The sequence below is a fragment of the Varroa jacobsoni genome, unplaced genomic scaffold (assembly GCF_002532875.2).
Source record: "Varroa jacobsoni isolate VJ856 unplaced genomic scaffold, vjacob_1.0 scaffold_797, whole genome shotgun sequence".
Classification (NCBI taxonomy): Eukaryota; Metazoa; Arthropoda; class Arachnida; order Mesostigmata; family Varroidae; genus Varroa; species Varroa jacobsoni.
Window position 1 is genome coordinate 189080 of NW_019213699.1, and position 25504 is coordinate 214583.

Genomic DNA, 25504 nt, shown 5'->3' on the forward strand with positions numbered 1-25504 from the left:
ATCAGAATTATGTTTTTTTTTTTTCTAAATTACGCAATTCTGTGGCAGGTCAACAAAAGTTCGATGGTTTTAAAACTAAGCTTTTCTGTAACCTTATTTCAATTTTTTGTTCAGCGTATAGATACTCATTCTAAAATAGAAAAGAAACAATGCAAAGAAATTTAAGTCAGAAAACGTGAAACCTTCTTCAAATCTTCAAAATCCTACCATCCATTCAATGTATTCAGCCAAATTTAACGTCTGCCGAAATACAGTTTTTTTCTGTATTGTTTTCTTGCCTTTTTTTTCTTTTTTATTATGGAAGAAGCGTCACTATTTCAGCATGTATTTAGGTAATAAAGAATAAAAATGAACAGAATGTGACTCTTAGAAGGGTTGACCTTCAATGAATCTCCCATAGGGTCAAATAACGATATCTGAGCACCCTACATAAAAACCTATACGTGTGGTTCGTTGCGGCTGGTTTCGTGAGAATCATGATTAGAATCTAACAGTCATCATTTCGTGCATTCCTCTTTATAAGCAAGCTTAACAAAATGGATAATCTTGGCCTGCCAACCCCTGTTTATTTATATTTACTCTAATAATCGTTTCTTTCCAGATTTGGTCACCATACCACCTCCATCATTTTCCATCAACCAATCAACACAGCCTGCGTTCCAATCATCCGAACTCGCTCGAATTTGCACGCCTGCTTATGACCTCCTGTCGCCCTTTCTTAATCGACCAACTAACTTCTAAATTGCATCCTTTCTAACCATCCTTAAATCGTGTTCCTAGTGTGCATTTTCCACTAACTTTGCTTGGCCTGCCTATTCACGTCCCGTATTCCGCCCGAAACCACCAGTTTTATTCGTGGCATTTTCTGTCCCAGTTGAGATGAGTCACCACACTCGAGTTTGGCGACCCATTGGCCATCATTATGATTGAATGATTACTGTGATTTGTTGATTAGCTTGTGTCCAACATCTGCCATTGTATTTATTCGTCTAGCTATTGTCTTGCATTATATGTTTGCTCAATTTCAGTAGAGGCGCTACAGGAAAAGCTTCCGTTTCCGCTCTCAGTGTCCGCAGTCAAGCTGCTCATGGGCCTCGAGAATCCTATCAAGGTGTATAAATGTGATCTCTGTGAATATACGACACCGGAAAAGGGACTGTACAAGTAAGTAACTTTAGGTTGATAATTATCGTTTACCATGGCAGAGATTGATTCACTCCCATCCGACTAACTGCTCAACGCGATGCAGAAACCCAATGCGAGGCAATATGTTTGATGCCGCCATGCATATAGTGAATGAACATACACACATGGTGGATGCAACCCTACATTTAGATGCTCCAACTTAGTAATTTGGCTTATTTAAACACGTCATAGTAACAGTGAAAGCATATGCCAACTTCTGCTAATAATCTATTATATTAGGCTGTTTCAAGCAAATATGGTAAACTTTAAAATTGAATAACTTTTTTATGCGCCGCAAGGGACGAAATCTATTTGGTAAATATGGCTCGTCCTCTAGCAGTGACAGTTTACTCCAGAAGATAGTAGTTAAAAAAAAATGTCTCTTAGCGTCCAAAATCAACGTTTTTTTTTTTTTTTTTTTTTTTTTTTATGAAAATCATATCGCTGCGGAAATTCACGGAAGTATGGTAAAAACATTGGCCAATGAGGCCTTAAGCGAAAACACAGTACGCGAATAGTGAAGGGAAACTGGCATGTTGACGATCAGCAATCGACGAGTACGTACTGCTGTATTTAGGATGACTTTATGCGAAGGCATAGCTTAAGGTCTTAAAGTCCTGTCAGCCAAAGCTGGCACTTCGCATATAGCGTATTATAGAGTTATAGCCCAAAGGCTGAAAATGCGGAAACTGAGCAACAGATCGGTTCTCCGTGAGAAGCCAGTCGGAAGCGCGTCTTATGCGTTCCGCTCGCGATTTGTGGAACCTTAATCGACAAAGAACAGCTCCATAGACGAGACAGGATGGGTTCAATCGTACCACCACCAGCCGGGGAGGAATCAGGAAAGAGTCGTATCAGGGAGTACGGAGTCGCCCTAGAGAGAACCCAAGTTCGGTGGCCGTATCGAATAAGTTTAAGAACATTTGCTACTGTGGTCTACTAGGCCAAAAGCAAATGACAAATGCAGCTTACTACCTCGAGTTTCTCAAAAGACTCAAGGATCGCTGGCATGACGGCGAAACGAACGCTAGAACTCATTGTCATGCCTCAACTACTTGAGTAAAGGAACATTTTACGTTGGCTTTGACCCGTTTATTCTCCCGATACAAGTTCGTATGATCACGGGGCTTCTTACGCCTTAAAAAAGATAACTAGCAGGCACGCATATTGCACGGTCGATTCTGTTCTAAACGCCGCAGATAGAGAAATTGCACATGCGAACGTGAATGGTAGGTGTATATCTGTCCAGCAGAGGGCTGGAACGACCGCAAAACAAGAGGGGCATAGCTCTAACGTACATTGAGAATTGTCACCCTAGCTTAACCGGTTTAAATATCATTCAATTTCAAAGTCCACCGGATTCGCTTGTGACAACCTAATATATGCATGAATATAGAAAGAAGCATGAGTGGACAGATTCTAATGATAGCTTCCTTAGTAATCATAGGCTGAATGTTATTATCATTGCTAATTTGATTTCTTGGAGACACAATTACGCCACGAAAATCTCCTCTTTGTTAATGATTAATTAATTTACCCTGTTCGGCGTATTCACACAGAGAATATTTACCCTCCTTTACGTGTCCGTTTTAAACATTCAAACACATTTGATACACTGATGGAAGAGATAACGTGGTCCCGTTTTGAACAACTTTTTATGTATTTTATGCATACGATTCTCACCAAGCTATTTTCGCTGACGTAAACCAGGGCGCAGAAGCGTGCGCTATTTTTGCCCAATTGTCCCTTTCATCATCGCCTATTGAGAGATCGTCTCCTTTCATCATCACATGTAATTGTAACTACCATACGTACGCCTTATGCTAGAAGCCATTACCTCCTCGAAGGGACTTGGCTTCCTGTCGTAGCTTGCTTTACTTCATAACCTGTCGCAAAAAGCCGCGTCGTTGGTACGATAAAAAGGCTGCCATTTAACCGTGTCAGCCAATCAGTCAATCATAGGGCGCTTATACACGTAACGTGATTACGGCCAACAATTAATTTCATGACCATTTTCATCGATGGGTTTGTCGATAACAGTCAGAGATTGATATTATTGAACACATTGTTACACCTGTCCTTCTCTTATTGTACTTTATAGCCATGATAACGTAATTCGATGATGAATCGACGGGCCATTTTAAGCCCTCTTAAAAACAATAGCTTATTATACCGCACAGCGTAAAGGTTGACCTACTGCAAACTGCTGCAAAAAATGCTGTCATTCAAACCCTCCATATTACCCCATGGCTTGCTACTATATCAATAATAGCATACTAAATGAGTTCCGATTCAAGTGACCCATATAACTACTTAAATAGGCCACCAACACTGTTGCTATACCGAAAATCGATGCAAGGTTTTTGTCAACAACGCGGCGTTCCCCCACAGCAGCCTGTCTCAGCGCGCCTATTATGCCACCCCCATGTCGGCCTTCCTCTACACGGCAGGCCAGCATACTTTAGACTTGCTGTCGACCAATATATACACGGACGTTCTTCGTGTAAGTAGTAAGGCTAACTGACGAGAGCCAAAAGCTGCTGCATATGTACATGCACATCTGCCCGTGGTGTCGGTGTCAGTAGCAATTAATGCCACTGCATTGCCACTACCGGTTCAACGATGCAAGGTCCTTCGCATGCCCAACGTGCCGTATGCCTTTGAGACGTTGGTGAAACAGTACAATTAAAACGAACTGTGGCTGGAGCGTTGGGGGTGGGCCTGCTGCGAGGCCTCAGCAGCCCCAGATAGTCTGCTTCGCGCTCTTGTTACCTGATTTGAAACTAGAGCGATCTTTCTCTCTTGATATTGCTCTTTGGGTGCATTGAACATGGCTGCTGCCTCCCTAACGGGTTCGTTAGACATCAGCGTGTCGACAGCGGCTGCCTCCGCCGCTGGCGGTCGGATGCCGCTATTATTGTTGCTGTTGTTACCACGAACTTCTTTAAACAGGGCCGTCTGTGCAACGCACGAGTGTTGTGCTTTTGGCGTTATTTTTAGAAAAAGAGGGATGGCAAATAGCATTATCAAACGTCGATGATGCTTCCGTGTGCCGTTCCGATTCACTGCTACCACAGAACGACGACGACGCCGCCGCCGCCGCCAGCGGCAGCAATAACCGCTATAGGAGTAATTACAGTGGTGCAGCTGAATCTGTCACAATCCGTTATCGTCACAACCAGTTTATGTAAATATGATAGATACACAAGCATTCGGGCTAATGTGGAACAAACTTTGGCTGACGGTTCATTTGTAATGGGTATGTATTCATTCGTTAATCAAAATCATCGAATTAGGTATGAAGTTCACTACTGGTCAGCTATTGTCCAATGTACCTGTGCCGGATGAAACCTCACGAACGAAACGAAACTCTTTGGCTACCCGAAATTTTCGCCGAACACGGTCTCCATAATCTAAGTCCATATAAAAATGAAAATTTCTGTCAACTAAAGGGGAAAATCTGCAATAGGAATTATGTCGATGATCCTCTTGAGCACCTATTGAAGTAGCGCGAAGAGCTGTTACTGGTAATTCGTGATGTTGATGCAAACATCAAACGCTGACCTGCTAGGTAGGTAAAAGTCCAGATAAACTTTAACGATTTTTTGCCACATTCGATTTTTGTTCAGTCCCGTTTTTGCTAACGATCCTTATTTAGAGTACGTTAATTTTCAGAATTAACATGGGAGGATTTTGATTTGAAATTACAATAAATAACATTTGCTTTCTCTATCGGGACACTCGAAAACCTCGTCTCAATGTCCGTTTCCATTTAGACAAGCGACATCAATCTATTTCAAGCTGGCTCGCCGCACAGGCCTGTCGTCGTGTCCCCATGCATAGTCTACTCTATGACAGATGCAGCATAAACCTGCCATTTTTCATCTCAGTTGTAATACATCATCTAGTTAACTTACAATACGATACAATAGGTACGCAAAAAATATCTGTAACAGATGTCTGTCTCATTTCACCTGTTTCTTTGACCAGTCGACTCTTTGACTGTGTCAATAAATCTAGTCAAAAATTGCGAAAACAACAACGAACGGCAATGGCAAGGAGATGAGAGTCCTTTCGTAGCTCGTGTTTTGGGTACTTAAAATGACAACGTCGACAGAGTGATTACCATCTAACTCAGAAGCCTCAATTTTCGAGCCGCGTCAATCGCTCTAGCTAGCAGCTGAGTAGGTCTTTTTTTCGGACAACTTTTTTCCTTTAACTGGGAGACATTTATGCCCAAAATGTTCGATTCCTGTCTAATGGCGTGAAAGCTATGTCACGAGCTGTTAACATTGCACTAGACAGTAGGTAAACGCGCAGCTTGGGGGCCCTGGTGATGCTTGAACTCGTGTATTCGTTCAGTGTTCTTTGGCTCCAGTCACTATAAATATTACGAGCTACAGATGTATGTTGTATATATAACTGTTCGTATGTGTTGTCATAGCTCGTTAAATTCATGACGACGACGGCGTCAGATTGAGATCTACTTCACTTTTAAACAAAACGAAGCATCATAATATCAGCAGCGACAGCTGTCAGGTTACGGTCGAACAATATGTATCGTAGTAACGACTGTCGATGAAATCTCACGGTAGCCCATCCATATTCAGTCCGTAACATGTTTCGCCGTTTACTGCCTTGAGCGTTAACGGAACCTTCGGGAAGCGTGAAGCATAAGAGATACAAACAAGTACTTTCACGCGTGTCTTCAGTGCAATACGTCTTCAAGCGGTACGAAGCAGTTCCACATGACCTAACCGACTCAAAGGCTTGACACACTTGAAGTACAGATGTCTTCCACGTTATCAAGCAACAATACTAGAACAAGATTAGAAAAGGGAGCGAATATTGTAGTTAGTACTGATAGGCTTTTTGAACATGCCACTGAAATCTACGAGCCCAAACAAAAACAATTTTTTGATAAGGCACTGCGATGACGCTGTCAAACGTTCTTCTTAGTTTGCTAGTCCCTAACCAAAGCAGACGGGCGGGCAGGCGCGCGTTCATTTTTTCTTCCGAAGTGGCTATTTCTCTTTAATAACAGTAAAAGCTACTGCGTTAATAACAACAACAACATGAGAAGCTGCTGCTGTTCGAAGAGGCTGCAGCAGAAGCGAACTGGTGATGCAAGACGAATGCGGTAAAATGGTAACGATAATGGCCGCCAATAGACACCACCGCACTGCGCGCCTTTGGCTGATACAAGCCGAGCTCTACAAGACGCCGGTCAGCGTTGAGGCAGCGGCGGGAGCAGTTGGCAACGACAATACCAAAAAACGGCCGATGGCAGGAGCGGCTATACTCTCCCGCTTCCTTAAGGCAGAACAAAGAGGCAAAGATGTTTGCTGGCAATCCGTAGTAGAAGCAACCCAGCTACTCTAGTCAACTATATAAAGTTAACTAAGTTTACTTAGAGCATTCCACTGACAGACATATCTCGCAGTATACGGACGTTAACCTAAGAAAACGTCAAAAGCTAACAGTAATAGTGATGCGATTGCCGATGATGACATTGATCGAACGGCATAACGATACTGTATGATACCGTTCGTAGTAGTGCCTTTACTACGAAATAAGCTTCAATGATTCTGTAATGTAACGACGGTGCACGAATGGAGGCATGCTTGACCGGAAAGGACATCTACCTAACCTCTACAATTTCGTCTTAGTTACATAAGTCTAGCCACTGAATTCTGCGGTAGCAATGAATGTAAATGTCTGCGTGTGTGCGTGCGTGCGTGCGTGCAGTGAATCAAGAAGTAGATTTGCTGCGTGCACGATGGTAAGGAACGACGAGGGCCAAGTGGTTGCTTGTAGGAACCGCTCGCCCAACTACCCGCCATATACGACCATTAACGACCGTAGCAACAAAACTAAATCAAATCATCCGATAACCGTGTGATAGCATTATTCGATCTATTGGATGATTTAACATTATAGCATTCAGAAAAGCCGCAGCGGCGCTGACGACAACAATTTAACCGCACACTTGAATTGTGAGCGATTCCGCTAGTGGTGTGTTTTTCGTGCGTTTTCATACGTTCACAATGACGCCATTGACAGTAGTAGCAACCAATCAGGGGTCTTCTCCAACCCCTTATTTAGGCACACGTTGTGTTTTTTACCCCGCAAACGATGCTTTGATTTCAGTCAATAATTTAAGGACGAATGAGGCCAACGATCTTGAATAGGCAAACGCACAGCTAAAACGGGCGGCAATCGACTGCTTTTCCAAGTTTATGTGATTAAAGCAAATTGCATTTCGCTTTTCTCGCATCGCTGCCCCTGATTTTGTTGGCAATAGGTTCTATTAGCTCCGCCCTCTTGCGGACGCAAAAAACGTACTACGAATGACTCAAAGTTGTAGGTGTGTATGTGCGTTTTATATCTCAACGTGTATGTCTTCAAGTGGAATATGTCACAAAATCTCTCTAGCCGAGCTTCAGCCAATGCCGTCGCGCCAATCAGTCCATCGGCCGACCCGATCATTGGCGAAATCCTGTTTGACAGCATACACAAAATGTCGACACTTTAACCCATTTACATTTGATAGTTAATTAAATTTATCTTGAAGTTTAATACTAGTGCTATTAACGAAGCACAAACTGCGTATCTATAGGAATGAGCAAACTTATTTAAGGCTCACAACGTTAGTGTACTTTTGGAGTAAGACAGCGCAAAAACGAAAGGCCATGAGACAATACAAATATACAATATTAAAGGCTATTATCGATGCACTTGTTACAGTAGTGACATGTTTTTATTGTGACTGCTTCGGCTAAACCGGCCTCCTACCGATAGCAGAATGAAGCGCTAATACCCTTTTAGCTATTTGTTCTCGCTGCTGATACTGCTAATAGCAAGGGCGCTAAGCAAATGAAGACACGGCCTCCAATTGGTGAGACAAAACGGCCACCTTTCAAAAGTATCTTTCTTTTTTTTGTCTTCAGCGCAAGCAATTTGGCTCGTCGCACGCGGCTTAAGATCCGAAATCGAAGACGTAATCGAAGCTATCGTTAGATACCGCATCAATATCAGCAGTAGCAGAAGAAGCCAGCGGCATAAACAACACACAATTTGAAACAATATTACAATTATTAGACCGTTACACGGCGAGACTGAGAGAAGAAGCAAATGAGCAGAAGCACAAAAAGAGAAATGATCGTATGATAGTTTACTCGGTGGAATACGATTTGGCATCGCAGCGTCCTTCGCTCATTCGTACGTCTGCCGCTCAGCGACGACGGCGACGATAACTCCGCTGGGGGTAATAGCAACAGGCGTCCGAACTTTCACTTCTGGAGTTCACTGACGGTGACTGATGTCGACGGCTGGCTCGCGTCCGCGCGAGTAGTCCTTGCGGCAATAATCAGCGGTATCAGCCAATGAACTATTAAATGATGCCTAACATCAGGGGATCGAAAACTAGGAGCAAAAAGCTTGCCACTTTGCCGCCACTTTTAGCTGACCGGTGTCACTCCGTTGGAAGACGTTGGCTTACGAACAGGGTCCAGCCATTCTTCCTTACTGAATATCGCTATTAGAGGAATAAGAGGCAAGGCTAACAAGTATGGAATTAAAGGATGAATGCTACGTACAATGGCATTGGTTGTATCGTAACCTCGTGGAGAGGCGTCGATTTACAGTGGCTAAGCTTCCGATGGAAATGAAAGACGGTGGTGCCTTTAACTGGAGTTGAATTTGATCATCGCTCTATACTAAACATGAAACATGTTCCCAGTAGCTTTCGAAACTTGAACGAAAAACTAACCGATATCAAATCGTCCGTTTCGATCGCAGACATCCAGGTATTTTCATGCAGCGTCTTGAGTTCATGCCTTTTTCGCTCTATGCGAGAGGTACATGCTTTCTTCAAGTTGTACCGCTGTGAAGCATCCATTCTGTTTCGAGAAGCCTTTACAGCCGTATCTTCTTCGCGCACTAGATGTGAAGACGTTATCAAATAATTACGTTTTGAATATCATTTGAAATTTCGACCGGGGTACCTTTTGGCTCACACCCCCATGCTCGTGAGTTAACTACGATCATTATTGAGACCTGCTAAAAAAAGGCATCGCTTTTCAAATCAGTTGCTTCACTGGCATATATTAATATTATATGGATTACCTGGCGTTATCGATTTATCGCTAACATCGCAGTATACAATCGTTTTCCTTGGATGATCCACTGGATCATTTATTCGTATAAATATTTATCTACCATGGCATAATGCGCATTTTCAGCTACTACGATTGCGAAACGCTTTTCCCTTACGCGTTTCTTCCTTCTCCTTCTGTCGTACTGCTTGTTCTTCATCGTCGTCATACTTGTTCCCTCACCGGTAGCAGCAGCAATTGCTTCGGTAGCTGAAACAGGCGGCGTTCAGTTCAGGCAAAGTATTCTAACGTTGCCACTGTAGGCGCCGGCGCTCGGTTGGAGAGTCGCGTCCGTCTTCATTTGTTCGTCACACGCGACAAAGTGGCACAGGTACAAACCAACTGACGGCCAGACGAACCGGCAAACTAACAACTGAACATGACACACACACATCGACGTGCATACGTACAACCGTCTTAAAACGAGTTCCCTGTTTGATAAGCGTTCACGACGGCGGCAACAACCGCATCAGCAGCTGAAGCCCAAGCGCAAGGCAAAGCAAAGGGAGGCTGGATCGAGCCAGTTAGTCAGTGCGATGCTATAGTGTGATTTGATATCGTTCGCCTTTTCTTTCAGTTTTCTTTTCTCATTGCTCTATTCATTCATCTAAACAATCCTTCTCTCTCAGCCAACAGTCGTCCGTCCTTTTTATCCTTCGCTTTTCCTCCTCCAGCTCAGCCTCCTCCTTCGCTTTCAGCAACAACTACGACGAAGTTACTCCTGTGCTATGGTAAACGATAGATTCGTTCAATCGGCGCGAGAAAAAGAAGACCCCGCATCTTTTTTCGTCTTTATTTTCATCGCGTTCGCCCGTTCCCGCCTCCCTCCCCCTCTCAATGATGTTATCATATCTCAACAAACGAAATGCAGACACCATTAATACTTCTTCTGCAATCATGGCAACGGCACCCCTAAACTACAATGACAACAGCCCCCCAAACGACGGCTTGTCGCAACATGTTCTAGACAAGCGGCACTAACGAACAGTACCAATGATACCGGCACCAGAAGACTTCGGACTTCGAAGGTTAACGTATAGGATACTTGCAGTTCACCTGCTCACTCGTAGATGATGTCGGTTGTTTTTCGTTGAGAACCCCTTTCGTTGCCCCTGGCCGAATCCTTCTCATCAAGCGAGAATAGTAACGAACCTGTGGCTCAAGTTAATAGCGGCTACTCTTTATACGACCCTATTTTAGTCATAGCTCATACGATAGGCTTAACTACTGAAGTTCGCTTGGATCAACCGAAAAACTGGTTAAGGTAAGCAAACTTCAAAGTAATCCTTAAATTTGGCCTAATAGTGCCAGCCATTTAAAACCAGAAGGTCTCCGGCTTTTTACTTACGAATTTGTTACTAAAGCAAACTATTGTACGCTTTTATACTATAAAGTTTAGACACACACAAATACCGTTGAAACCGTTGCGCATGCCCTGCTAAAGCAACGATAGATGAACCGATTTGTGATGCATTACGCTAAGAAATAAACTATACAGGTACTTAAAAATTTTATAATTATTCATAGTTAAGTTCAATGACATTCAGAGTCGAGATCAGATAAGACAGTCACCGACATCGATTTCAGAGAGCCGATAAATGTGCGCACATAAGATAAAAACGAAAACAATCGATAGGATTTATTAATATTTCGTTTTATTGACAGGCAAAAATACTTAGAACATGCTTTAAATAAGCTGGATATTCTTCGGGCCTAAGGGATTACATAGTGGACCACGTTTGTTCCCGCCTAAAATTTTTAGGCACTAGCTCTTTTTCGACAGATCATACTCCCCCGACAATAGGGCAGAGAACAAAACGCACATATGCGCTTCAAAAAAAAGACATACATTTATATACATATGACATCTGCAGCGAACCTAAAATGACAAATAGTCCAAACGTTGGAAATTGGATTTATCGTTGAAAAACGTATTGTCGAAGCAAAAAAAGGAACCGAACGGACAAAATCAACGGTCTTTGATCCTACGTATTATGCGCCCATACATTTGATGCATTTCGGTAACCTGCACGTACAAACACTCGACGACATTCCAACTACAAGCAGAAAGCCTGAGGAGCGTATCATTATCAGTTAGTGTACTGTTTTGAGCTTGCGACAGACGGCTAGTATTCGTAATGCCCTTGTTGGGTGGATATATACGGAGGAGGCAGAAGCACACGCTGCCGTTGTTGTTGTTGTTGGTCGGAGACGACAGAGAGTCCCGGTACTGGCAGTGGTACTAACGATTTTGCTAAGCCTAATTCAACGAGATTTGTTACTACAGCAAAGAAGGGGAGCTGTTGCATTGCATCATGGCGATCGCGATTATTTTTGCTGCTCAAGGCTTTCCTCCTCTAGTTCGTGGCACTGCCGCCGTTTCCGCCGTGCGCTTTTGACGCGCGCGCTTCGTCCAGCCGCACTTGACTAGCTTGGCGCCGCTGGCACCATTTGAACTGGTATTAGCAGAAGACAACAACGCAACGAAGATTAAATAAAGGCTACTACTCCATGACCACGACCACAAGTGTGGCGGGAACACCCGCGGCGTCCCAGAAGCTGAAGTGGCAGCAGCTAAAGATGATGTGAGATCAGCTAAGGCTATAACGGAAACGATCGGTCGTTCTCTGCCTCGCTCCCTTCTCCTTTCTTTTTCCGCTTCGTCCACTTGATCTTCTGCCACAATGCATTCAACGTCATCCAGTTCTTCCATATCGTCTCGTCTCGTCTCGTCAAGAGGTAGTAGACAAACGAGCACCAGACCTTCCCATACAGACGCACAGATAGGTTGTAGTACGGCTTGTAGTGTTGCCGTTGTTACTGATTATTGCATGTGGAAGACTGGCAGATATAGAAGAGTCAACAACAGTAACAGATGAACGACAAAAATTAGGATTGACATAGCAGCTATTGCACTCGTTATAATCATTTACGTATAGACGGCATCCGACTTGCGATAGCAGTCGCAGTGGCCATGGCGATGTCCCGAAGAAAAGGAAGCAATTAGCTGGCTGGTTGACGGGCAAGCTGACTGTTTATATATCGTTCTTCCATGTATATATACATAAGGATACATGTGTGGATCTGCATAGCTACTTCTCGTCTAGGTAGAGAATCCAATAGAGTAAATAAAACACTTGCTTTCTATTCAGGACCAGGTTGCACGCGTTGCGCTGCCGTTTCTTTTGCTGCTATCGCGGTATCCGAAACGCTTATCTACACTGACGTGCGCCGCAGCCGTCGCGGCCGTGGCGACGATGCGCGAGTTGCGCGTAAAAGTAGTAGCAATAGCAGGACCAGCTGAAGCAGCGGAAGGAGAAGCTCTCGGACAAGTGGGATAATAAACAGGGAAAGGTGAACGGGAAAAGGGCAGGCGAGAAGGAGAGATGCATTATTGGTCGCGACATCATCACTGTAACCGTTATCCTCCGCATATTGCTACAGTCATAATCATTATCATCGTCATCGGCGTCGTTGCTGCTTTTGCTTTATCTGCTGCTGCTGGCGTTGGCGGTCTAATCTATCTGTTCATGGCTGTTTTGCCTTTCATCAGTGTATCGGCAAGCCTGAGTTCCCATTAATTTATTTGTACATTCATTCTGCATACATCCCTGTAGCTGCTACTGCTGCAATTGCGATTGCTTTCATTTTCGCAGTTCATTCATCCACGCTTCGGTGGTTCGGTTTTCTTCGACGACGGTAATAGCCAGGTAGTCAACAAAAAAAAAAAACAGGATCAATCGAACGGTCTTTTTGCAGTCAGCACTGCCAACGTGTTTACCTACGCGCACGTGCATACGTGCCTTACTTTAGACATATGTGTGTGCTTTGAAGACGTCCATCTTTTTCTTCCACTTCACCACAAGCCTATCACCTACACCGAATACGGCCTACCTGCTATATACTGCCTGACGCATTGTCCGGCCATATAGCAACAGGTTCATTATGGCTTGAGGGGCCACACTGTTAATAACAACTGTCGTGGAAATGCTAGCAGTAGCAGCAGTGCATTGACCCTTAAACACCTATAAATTCCCTTTCAGTTTTTTTCCCGTCTTTTTTTCATGAGGTGTTTGTGTGTATATGCGCGCGTGGCCGCGTTTCGTCTTTGCATGTGTCTATGCGCCTAATGTTTCTGATACTGCAGCGATTCATTTCGCCGATATCGATAGATGTAGCGGGAGCAAGCCCACTGATGTGGGCCTTTGGCCTACCGACCAAATTGAACTGAAAGCTATGTTTTTTAGAATCTGCAATAACGGGTGAGATGAAGGCTTAAGAGATCTGTTTGTTTGCCTGTTGGAAATATAGCCAGTGTCTTAAACGAAATGGTAATAATAAAGCTCTGTAAAGCGATGAGAGGGCCTTGTTGTCTAATTGTACGTAACAATTAACCGTCACCATACGCAAAATTAGGCATAGTACGCAACAAGCAAAAAGAGACAAACGCCAGCTTAATAGAAATGCGAACACAACGTGAACCTAGCCGTTTTTTGCCTGGTCTTGTTATTACCAGCTCTACCGCTCCTATCATCATTCAGTGACCTTTCAGATGCCACCGTTTACTAATGACGCCGACATAGAATACCTTGCATTTTACGACTCTAACGAAAGTGTCGTTTTTTCTTTAATTTTCCTTCGTCCTCCTCGTATCATATACTGGCCTGCACGTGTAGTCCTTCGCTTGTTTTCCAGCCGATAGACGTTCAATATGGAATAATCGGAGTCAGTTTTAGGTCTTCAACTAGCCTTTCTGTCTATCCGTCCATCCGTTGGTTCGCTTGTCCATCAGCCGTCTAAAGGCTGTTCCTTCATCGAACATTTTCGTTGCGTTTCATTGTTAAACTATATTCGACGACTTATGCCGACAACCAGACAGACGAACGGAAGTAGAGAACAACACATGTTCGATGGATTCAGCTTATGCGTTGCAGCGGTCGCTGGTGTCGCGTTATCGCCGCTGCCGCTACCACCACCAGTAGAAGCAGCAAGTAAATGTAACGCAGATCGAGCGTCCATGAATTTACTCTCTCTCTCTCTCGCTCTGTCTCGATATATTCCTTTCCTCGTCCTGTTAGTTTTTTCTGTTGTGTTCTGTTCTTTCTGTGCTTGGGCGGCAGCCCAGCCACAAGGGACAGGCAAACAGACGAACGAACAGACAGAGCATTCAGTCAGCATTCTAACTACCAGGAGGTACGAACGCGTCATCTGACTACGTGTCTCTTCAGCGGCTCTTAGGCTCGAGCAGCCACTGCTTGATAACAGCAGCTCTTGTTTCGAATTTTCTACTTTGATTGCAGTGACTCACTCTCCATCGGCTTCTCATTCTCTCAGTCTTCATGCTGAGCATCGGTACCTTATCATCATCATCACCCCCTAATTTTTGTTCAGTCCAGACGGCTTTTTCGATAGCTGTGCTGCCGGCATCTGCATCGACATTTGCATCAACAGTAGAAGCAGTAGCAGCAATTGCTTCAGCTATATCGTCACGATTATCTGGCCACTTTGTGCAGGTATCTTTAGCGTTTACCTCGTTCTCTATAGTGGTAAAATTCGCGCTGGTGCGTCATGACGGTGAAGCGACTAGAGTGATTCGACCTGATGCCACTATCGTCGTTGTCAGTTGTTGTTACTGACAGATGAGTGGCGGCTGACCACTTGGTGGTAGAATTTGTTGAATTGTTGTTGGTCGGTGGCCACTAGAACTACCAGTTTTTCAGTTACAGGTATCCTACCCATCCACCTCATCTTGTCAGTTTACTCTCGGTCAATCATCGGCCATCCATAGTCCGTCAGCTTTCCTTCTTCTTTTTGCTCGTAGTCCGGACCGATCGATCCGTTCGGTCGCCTACTCGTTCACACATTTCGTCGATACTCGAATTTGACTGCCATTCCCGTCTGTCCCATTGTGTATTTCAGCCGTCTTCATCGTCTCGTCCACGCGTTATTTACCTTTCATGACTGGAAGGACTTTCACTTTTCGGTGACCATGTATGCGTATGTTTGCACGTTACTGCTGTTGCTGTTGCCGGTGAAGATGTTAGTGATGACGGCAAACTCGCCGTGATCTTTTTTGGCTCGTTATCGAACTCAACTGGCTGGTCGATCTTTAACGCCGCAGTCTTCGTGCCAATGAGCCAACAAACGCTGACGTTTTTGATCTCTTTTTCACGGCTCAATCTGACTTATTATAAATACATCATTCATACTGCCATCGTTGCCGTCTCAGCGCTTGTCTGCTCTATTATGTTCTAGTTCGTTTACCATGTTTGCACTCGCACGTTCGTCTTGCTTCCGTTGCTGTTAGCCCAGCTGTCTCGACGATCTGAGACCGCGTAGGCAGACAGCTAAAGCCTATTGCGACTTGCAATGGTTGCTTTTGTCGCTGCATCTGTTTGCTCTAAAGTCCTAGGACTGTTTGGGAGCAACGGCTACGTGCTTTGGCCTTCCCATGTATTTTTCAATACTGTCATCGTCGCTGTCCGCCAGATCGAGCACTGTCCCTAGCCATTCTGTTATCCCTATTCTGCCTCCATGAATACACATATCCGACGATGCATCGCAGTCACAGTGTCTGATCATAAAACGGCTGAGCGCACAGAACCATACAAATTACGGATTTCACGCTTGAATACCGCGCAATAGTACAAATGACCACGTCACCGTGCTTCGTTGACTTGTTTTTCGGTTGATTTACTTCCTTTTCCTCGTTTGCTCAAGTCCGAGTCATGGCGCGCTAGCCTGAATAACCAAACGGCGTAACCAAGGAAGAGTCGAACAGTGAAGACGCTGCTCCTGCTCCCACTGATAAAGATGGTCGTGATGGAGACATTGATGACTGAAGATGGCTAACGATGGAGAAAAACTGGCAACTACTGACTCTAACGGAATCGTCGCTCGTTCGCGCGCTCTCTCTCTCTCTCTCTCTCTCTCTTTCTCTCTCTCTCTCTCTCTCTCTCTCTCTCTCTATCCCCCTATCTGTTTTTCTACCACTCTCGCGATTATATCCTTTCACCTCTTTGCTCGCTGTATCCACGCTTCGATCCGTTTGACAACGACCATTTTCGTTCCATCCTCCGTTTAACCCATCCAAAACCACCACGATCACCACTAAAAATATTACATATATGTCTGTACATATATATAAATGACGGTATGCCCGAGAAGTTTCCAATGTATGAGCCAAAGAGCGCAGACATATAATACAACTCCAAATTGTACTGCCCATACGCATGTGCTTATATATGTTTACCAAATATACATCCTTCTATTCTAAAGCCTCCCCCTGGTTTTGCGATTTTACTAGGACTTACGTAAGTCATAGCTCTACGGCAGCGTCAAGCCACAACAGATATTACAGGACTATTCGTTGGATTCAACTTACGTTGATTTTGTGTTTGTGTCTATGTGTGAGGGTTTTTTTTCCTTAATTTCGTTGTTAGCGATAGCCATGTTATCGTAGCGCGCGGTGCGATGGAGTGTTCCTATGCAGGTTTCTTCGCAGTCGCCGAATTAAGTTCCACTGTGGCTGTTATTGGTGCCTTTTATTGCGCCACTGAGTTCTCTAAAGCTAGATAAATAAGTTACTTGCGCAGGTTATTTTCTTTGTCTACCCCTTGGCACAGCGGTAAGGATTGCCTCTAACGATGGCGCCCGCGTCCTAGGCGAACGTGCTTTTCCCCGTCGCCCACAGCCGGCGACAGCCATCGTAGAGACGGTCCTCAGAGCCTCCATCCACAACTGATTCCAGTCTATGTCCGGCTGGCCGGCTGGCTGACATCGATGCATCTGTTAGCTCGCCGCTTCTTGAGTCTACCACGAGCTTGTGCTTTCCATCTGTCGTCTATCTGATATCTGTTTGGGAAGTTACGATTGCAATTGCAACTTGTGCCGCGAGAATAAGACTCCTACTACTGACGCTGTTACCGTTATCAGCATCGCTATTACATTAATAAATAAAGAACCAGAGGCAGCCAAGACTGGACTAACTAACGTGCGCTGCTCTACATTGTCGTTGTCTGTCTTGCTTGCCCTGTTGCTCATTCCGCTTTCCACTTCAGTTTCTTGCGGCTCGTTACGAATGATAACGGCATCACCTCAGCAGCAGCAGCAACTACGGCTATGACAGCGTTTACCGTTGTCAGACGTAGAGCAGCAGAAGCAGGCAAACCCGCCAGGACGCAACCGCAGGAATCGGTTCCTTTTCCCTGCCTTTAACAAACATCTGCTACAATGAAACAACGAAACGGTGCCAGGCCGCCACTGCTGTCTATGCTACTTTATACTCCACAGGAGACCGCAATTCACGCTCCAGCCCGCGTTCGTTCTCACTGGATTTGTCATCCAACTGCGTCGAGCTACTCCGCGATTGATTTCATTACGCTTCCATGTGTGGCGTTATTTCGCTCTCTGCCACTCCTGTTCATTATTACTGCTATTGCAGCAGCTCGTCCGTTCGGTTGCCTTTTGCATACCTTGTAGTAAATCGCTGCTGATCGTAGACGCCACTATTGCTACCGGTCGAGTTAAAGGAAGGGTGAGATTTTATATCGTCTTTTAACGTTTGATGCACAACGCGCACGAAAGACTAATTCACTAAAAGGAAACAACAACAAATGTCATCGTTTTATATAATACGCAGCCCTATACTCTATATGTGCGTACTGCGGCGCAGGCCAGCCACATATCTGGATATTTACAATAATAATACACCACAGAATAAACTCAGCAACTGCTGACGCTGCTGCTGTTGCTGTTATCGACGGCGAAACTGAATCACGCTGCCGAGTGCTACTCGTAGTTCCGCAATTGGCAGCATCGTCGTAGCCGTTCATACTGCTGCCACTACATTGCTGCTATGTAATCCTACCCAGCCGCCGCCGCCACCGCTTTAGCATTGAGTGCTGTTCCTGTTGCACTCACTGACTCAGTTTCTCGCATCGGCAACGTTGACGGCGGTTAACTGTTAGCCCGCAGCGCTTAACCCTTGCTGCTGTCCCCGGAGCCATTGTAGCTCAAAGCCTTGTAATGCTCGCATCTTTGTAACCCTTGCGGGCAGCAGCAGCAAGAGCAATGGGCGATGAAGAGGCTATGGTGGGGACGGTGCCAATGACGTACGGCGTATGTCATTAATGTTCTCGTCTTCGCCGTCCTCCGAACGAATACCTTGGCTCGCGCCTTCATTCTCGAAAACTTCGGTCTGCCGACTTAGTCTGCTGTGACTCCCCCGTTCCCTTTTTCCCTCGTTTGCTCTTAGCATCACTAAGATCCGTTACCGTCAGCTGAGGCTCATCTTTTTGTTATCCTTAGTGAAACGGCGCCGCAATTGTCGCTACCGTTGCTGCCACTTCTACCATCGTCAGCGCAGCGTCGCGGCAGTGGCGACAGCGGCCATTTTCCTCTTCCTGTCCAATCCTGCCGCCATCACCTCGCGCCCGATGCACCTACCTCCAATTACATCTATCTGCATTTATTTATCTGCTTCTCTTTCGGTTGCTACTGCTGTTACTTCTGTTGCTGCTCCAGGTTGTCCGACGCCCGCCGTCGCTGCTGCTACTGATGTTGCTTCTGTCGTTGTAAATGCATATTCAGTGGAAACTCTTCTATCAGGAGCAGCTGCCACAGAAAAGATAACGGCATAGACAATATGACGTATGGCGCGGCGCGCCGCCGATAACGGGTAGCGCCATCGTCATGGAAGTCTTGTCTTTTAGCCTTTTCGTTCAACAACCGCCGCCGCCGCCGCCGCCGTCGTCGTTGTTGTTGTTGTCGTGCTAGTTGTGGCGCACTATTGTAACGGTAAACTGGGTCATTCATCCCATGTACCATCATTCGCTCTCTTTTTACGTTTTTCATTTTATCAAGTTTCCTCTCGCTCTTTATAGATTTGCGCATATCGCGCGCACACGTTTTCTGCTTGATACTGTTTCGCCTTGGGTTATTCTATCTCGTACTTGTCTGCCTCTCCCGCCTCCAATGGGGCTAACGACGCTGGTGATGCTGGCGACGCCGGCACAGCTTGTAGCAGTCATAGTAAAAGTCGTAATATTCCAGCCAGTGCCACAGCATGCCTACTTTCACATTTCCCTGTAACAAAGGCGCTATTGCAAAATCTCACCAGCAAAAGGGGCTGGGGGTGGTAGACGCGGGCTAGGGGAGGTTACTACTGCAATCACTACCATCATTTCGCTCAGCGTTACGTTTCGCGTTTACTGTTCATCCAGATAGAACAACAACAGCAGCAGCAGCAGCAGCAGCAGACTTACACATTGAAAATGAGCATTTGCTCTCGTTTTTGACCGGCCTGTAGCAGCTTGGCCAGATTCAGCCTCATTAGATTCAGAATCAGCATCCGTAGCGTCAGCAACAATAACGACACGAGCGAATCCGCATTACTTTTGTAGTTCTTTCCTATTATTAGAAAGGCAGGAACAAGACTATATGCCCATTCAGCACATTGCATTCATTGGCCGTAGATACCCCATATATATATATGGGTATAAAAGATGTTGGCGTCGACTCTTTGCTGCCGTCCATGTGTCCTGAGCTGCCACAGCTGCCGTCGTTATATTTCGCCTCTGCTACTTCGTCTGTCGGCTCACATTTTTACACCAAGAGATTTCGTTGAAACCTTTTAGCACGAATTATATGTACATATGTTTATATATATATAATACCGTCTGACAATTTGGGATGCATAAGCACACCAGATAGTTCTCATTAGCCGGCCGATTAACAAGTGGTAAAGTTCAATTTACAAAGGCAATGCATTATAACTTTATAGTAAATACTACTGCTAGTTGAAGGTCTGCCGGCTGTCAAATGTAGATAAATTAATGCTGATATCTATTGAGGAGCAAACCTTGAACAAGCTCTTGATTGTTAAATACGTTTAACAGGCCAAATTGTTCATTTTTATCTGTGTCTTTCAGTCGGCATCAGCTGGTTCATAGCGCCACCAAAAACCATTCCTGTCCATACTGTCCCTTGGTAACAACATTTAAACATAACCTCAAGTCGCACGTGCGTAATATACACCCAGAAAAAATGCTCAAGTGTCCTTCGCCCAAGTGTCCTATGCTGTGTCTCTCGCAGCAGGAACTCGATAAACATGTTCAGCAGAAGCACTACGCCAGTGCCCTCCTTGGATTCGTTGATTTTGCCCAACAGAAACGGTAACTAACACATAATGGGCCTACTATAATGTACGGTACAAATAGGCAGCACGTGTCGTTCAGCTGTTAGAATTCTGGATTTTCGATCGGGTTCCCAAGATCGGAAGAGACAGCAGGCCCGCAACCCAACTATGTCCAGAGTCCATGCATATCAGTTAGTAGGAACACAATTTACAGGCCACAAGCGAAGTTCCGAACCGGAACGTGCAGGCAGAAAGAACACGTCGGACATGCTCCTCCAAGTTGATGACATCAACTAAAGAAATCGTGTTCATCGAAGGACACGTGATGTAACGTTCACTCGAAGCAACTGATAGTCAACCGAAAACAGCTGCTCCTAACTAAATGAAATAACCGAGACGCTGAAGGCGTTATCAGGTGAGTCGAACGAGACGCAAAATACAGGCACCGGCTGCAGCAGCAACAACAACGCACGAAGAAACGCGTCAACGGTAACCTAATTTACCAGATTAGGTTCAAATAGGTACTACAATATACATATGCAATTCGATAGAAAAACTGTCACGCTCAAACGCATAACGACGTACGACCAGCTGGCGTCCGAGAAGGCGAAACCTTAACGGGAAATCGACATTATCAACAAAGACAATGCATGCGGTAAATTGACCTAATCATGTGCTACTATGTTCTTTGCCCCAATAAAAGATACCGCTTGATGAAATACACGGCCGTCTGATACGTGGAGATAAGTATTAAGCGTTTCTTTAATGAACTAATTGTTGTCCCTGTTCGTGGTTTTGGATTATTTTTGCTCATATTTGATGAACGTCCAATGCACTATATATAATATAACGCCGCCAGTTTCGGCCAACCAGAACGCTGAAGAGCTCAGCGTTGTCGTCGTCGTCCCCGATGGAACGAACGACAACCTCATCTGGAGCTACGTGGTTATTGGAGCCGAATTTTAACAATGATTTGGAAAAAGACTTCACTGTCATTGACCGCTGCTACTTCATCAGTGGCGCTGCAGAGTGGTAAACGTTAATTTTGTGACGAGAGGTTCTAAAGACGTCGCGAATAGCCACGGGCCTTCGACGAGACATACCGGAGCAAACGGAGAAACACGTTGCACGGCACAGCTACAGAAAATACTCACGGCTGAACGATGAATGGATCGAATACTGGTGGTAACGACAACAATATCAATCTGACATTAAAAAGATACTCTGTAGTAATATAATGACTGTAATTAATAGTAAGTGAAAGAGGCACTATCGACTATACCTAATAACAACGGCAACAAAATAAAACTCTGATTCATTAAAGATGTTGTAACAATAAGTGTGGATGCAAATGCGAGAAATGTGAGGAAAAAGTGTCTCTGCACACGAGTCAGTCTCAGAAAGGGAGCGAGCGTATGTAAAGCTAAACACCTATTCCATATGGATACTAACAGCCTAAACGACGATAGCTGTGACATTCCCAACAAGTATATGTAATTACTATTTATAGAGAGTGATGATGATACTAAGTTGCTAACTTGTCAATGGACACCATTTCCACAACCAGGAAACTGCGCACTGGTGTTCCTAACTTGCTCAATAGTGTATAATATATATATATATATATATATATGTATGTATGTATGTATGTATGTATACATACATACATACACCTAAATAACGGATTAATGTATGAACACTAAGACATACACATTCAATAGCAATTCCACTGATAGTATACGACGACAAAGTACGAAACAACAATCGTATGTTGTTGTACAGATATTGTTGAAGACAGACAACTTTTGTTGAGGCGGCAGAATTGGACCGAGGTTCTCTACACGATCTAGTAGAGGTGCATTGAATTAATACTCTTCTTCGTTAAATTTTAATAGCTAGGCAAAATAGAGCCGATTATCGCGTACTGCTTCTCACGGTTGGCGTCACACGCTCATTGCGAGAGGTATATCCTGTTAATCTAAATAAATGTAATCAGTTCCTTAGAATTGACGACGGAGACAGTCTGCTGTACCGAATATAGTAATGGGCTATCGCCGCGAAATAGCTTTACGTCCATTTACGTTTTAGATTTACACACCCTATGGCATATATTGTTGTAACAGGAATTTGCCATTCTCGAACAAATTTTGATTTCGTGGCTCACTCTCAATGAGAACTCAGCCAAAACAAACAGCTTTTGTTGCATAAGGAGCTCTTATGAAATTTTAACCACACCACAAAAAGAGCAAACGATATAGATTAAACACACGACGAAGGTAAACGCCATATAATACTCGAAATAAAAGTATACGTAGCTTATGACTACGTTAGGAGAAGCTAGTAAAGGTCGGACCTGCATAAACTGGATGATTTATAAGCTGGCACCTTGCCACATACTGACTGACCTAACTGTCAATAATTTATACAATACCAAGTTAAATACGCATCAAAATGGATATATTCGATCCTTTTCAGTGTTTATCGGTCATCGAACCAGTCATTACACTGGTCAAGTACGCTTATTAAACAACCTGCACAGTGTGTTAGAGAATAAAGGAGTTCTTTTTATTATTAAGACAACAGTAGCTACCTGCTTCAGTTTATATTATCCCTCCGATTTACTTTGTATGAGCTTGTTAACGGAGTCACGCAAACGATCACCGAGCGTAGGGCACAACTAATTTATTGTCAGTTCATCAAATCCTTCGAGCAACTTTGTCTGTCAATTGCGCCATCTTCTGGCGAAAAAAAATCAACAAATTCAACTGTGCCGTACTCGATGCTATCTATCATTGTTCCGGACAGGGTCGAATCGGTAATTTCACTTTTCAGCCTCTTGGAGTACGCTTATTTTTTTTATCGGTCACTAACTACTCCATCAAATGGATGGAAAAATTGTTCTCAGAACAAGAGATGAGAAACAAATCTGCCCGTTAGTATTTCTCCATTTCGCCTAAGTACAAGCCAATGTCGTGCTGTCCAAATTTTCTGTAAATATACAGTTCGAATGGTGGCTGTTTTGCTATGCAAGCTTAATTGGCCTAGTTAGAGATATCAGACTGGAGCTGCTATGAACTTTGTTAGCATCTACTGCTGGGCCGATTACTTCGGCGAGATGCTGACTGCCGAAGTTGCTGAAGAGTTGGTCAGCTCGAAGGAAGGGAGGCACTCCGATCTCTATGGGGAGGCTGACGACCGCCCTGCTGTGATACCTTGCCAACAAATGCCGCGGAATTCACCATCCAAAAATAATATATCACGTCCCCGACGAAATCGCAGCAGTTGGGCGGGGTACACAGAATGGTGCATCATTTAGTGTTAACCTTTTGCGGTCTGCCATACGCAAGTTGATGCAGTACCGGCGGCAGTATAATTTAACAAGTTACAATCTTCGCTTCTATCCCATTACCGCATGATAACAAGTGAGCCGACGAAGGCTTTCCTTTTTGAACGGTCAGATATATAGTATACTTTTCCATTGAATTCACTGAGATGATGCTCAACGTATTTTGCTCATTTGTTTTTCAACGGAAGTAAGCTAGGACAGCTATTGCTACCTCGGCATAAGAAAATCTTAGATGTCAAGCCTTGCCACCTTCGCCGTACAGGTCTAGACGTCCCACAGTATCGCCACTCGTATCGAGAAGTCTAACTTCACTATGGTCGTTGTATGATCGTGCAGATGCCGAAAAACAATACGCCAAAACTATAGCAAGTGAACACAAGCTTTGTTGAATACTCCAGGACTCGAACGCCAAAAAGCACCAGTTTTGCCTTCCAATATCTTACACTCCGTAAACCGTATGTTTTTTTTACTAATAAATACTGTTCATCATTAACTATGCTTGGCTTTGGTAAGCCCTACTATATAATAACTAGCTAGTTCTATCCTGCTAGATCGCCCCCATCGTATACGAGTTTAGGGTGGGGTGAAACACGCCCACGTCAGCTCGCAAACGCAATACACAGTCGTCGAAGGTAGTCAACGCATATTTCTTGAGCTGATTTCTTCTAAATCGACAAGTAACTGTTACTAATATAACTACATAGATAAAACTGATCTAATTATAATTTCTACTAGCTGCAATATTATATATATATATATATATATATATATATATATATATATATATATATATATATCAACCTGAATAATATATTACCTAAATCTAAAGATAGCCACATATACAGATACGAAGAAATAGTTTATTAAGTATAATAACAATAATAATATATTACCACTATCACGCATTATTTCTCATATGATAATATAATAGCTACAACGATATTGTTGGTTGTGCATCACGTGATCGTATCACGCAAAGTAGAGAAAGCAAAGAAATATGAACTATTATAGATAATCTATTTTGATAAAGCGATCTTGGGCCTACGTCCCATCGAATTTTATGGAAAAACTAAAAATCACACACGTACTAATGTGATAGTATCAGTTATTTACTGTACTTATGGACTTACCATAATGGTTTTCTACTAAAGACTATGCTGTCCCCTGTTTTCATGACTCAGATGTACATATATTATCATTACTACTATATATATAGGCAAATATTATATGACACCAGCGCGGTTACTATTGCTCCCCTGACATTGTGCTCGCAAAAAGATGAAGAATAAGCTCACAGTTCGGATCAAAAACTTCCATTGTTGTTTTTTATAGACACAACGAAACATAGAAGAGATCGAATGACTGGGGCATCATAGATCAGGGTAGCTAATAGAATAGAAGATGTCGCAAGAGCGAAAGCGGGCACACGAACCGAATACGAAATGGTTGATTCCTGCATTCATCTATAAGTTCATCTTATAAACTTCGTGTTACCACTTAAAAACAAAACGACCATATTATGGAATCCATTTGATTCAGAAAAATACCTTGACATTTTCGCCTTTTCGCTGTCGCTTTAATTGCAAGATTGACAATCTGACATTAGTCGTAAGAAAAACTGATACCAAATCGAAGCGAGCTGACAAACCGAGACCGCATTTCTCCAGACAACACCAACAG

General features: G+C 44.0%; 2 protein-coding genes across 3 annotated transcripts in view; one reads left to right on the forward strand and one right to left on the reverse strand.

The window, feature by feature from the left end:
* The window catches only part of mst (misato mitochondrial distribution and morphology regulator), a 57089-nt gene that overhangs the window by 21723 nt on the left and 9862 nt on the right, over nt 1–25504 (reverse strand). The window lies entirely within an intron of this gene.
* Nucleotides 50–23063, forward strand: LOC111263907 (zinc finger X-chromosomal protein). Its single transcript, XM_086969856.1, has 2 exons — nt 50–1164; nt 20273–23063. Exons 1-2 carry the CDS (start codon nt 1088–1090, stop codon nt 20517–20519), a joined length of 324 nt encoding a protein of 107 aa, XP_086825982.1. The 5' UTR covers nt 50–1087; the 3' UTR covers nt 20520–23063.

Coding starts and splice junctions, on each gene's coding strand:
- LOC111263907 (XM_086969856.1), top strand. CDS start 1,088: ATGGGCCTCGAGAATCCTATCAAGGTGTATAAATGTGATCTCTGTGAA. Junction 1,165..20,272: donor CCGGAAAAGGGACTGTACAA/GTAAGTAACTTT, acceptor TGTGTCTTTCAG/TCGGCATCAGCTGGTTCATA.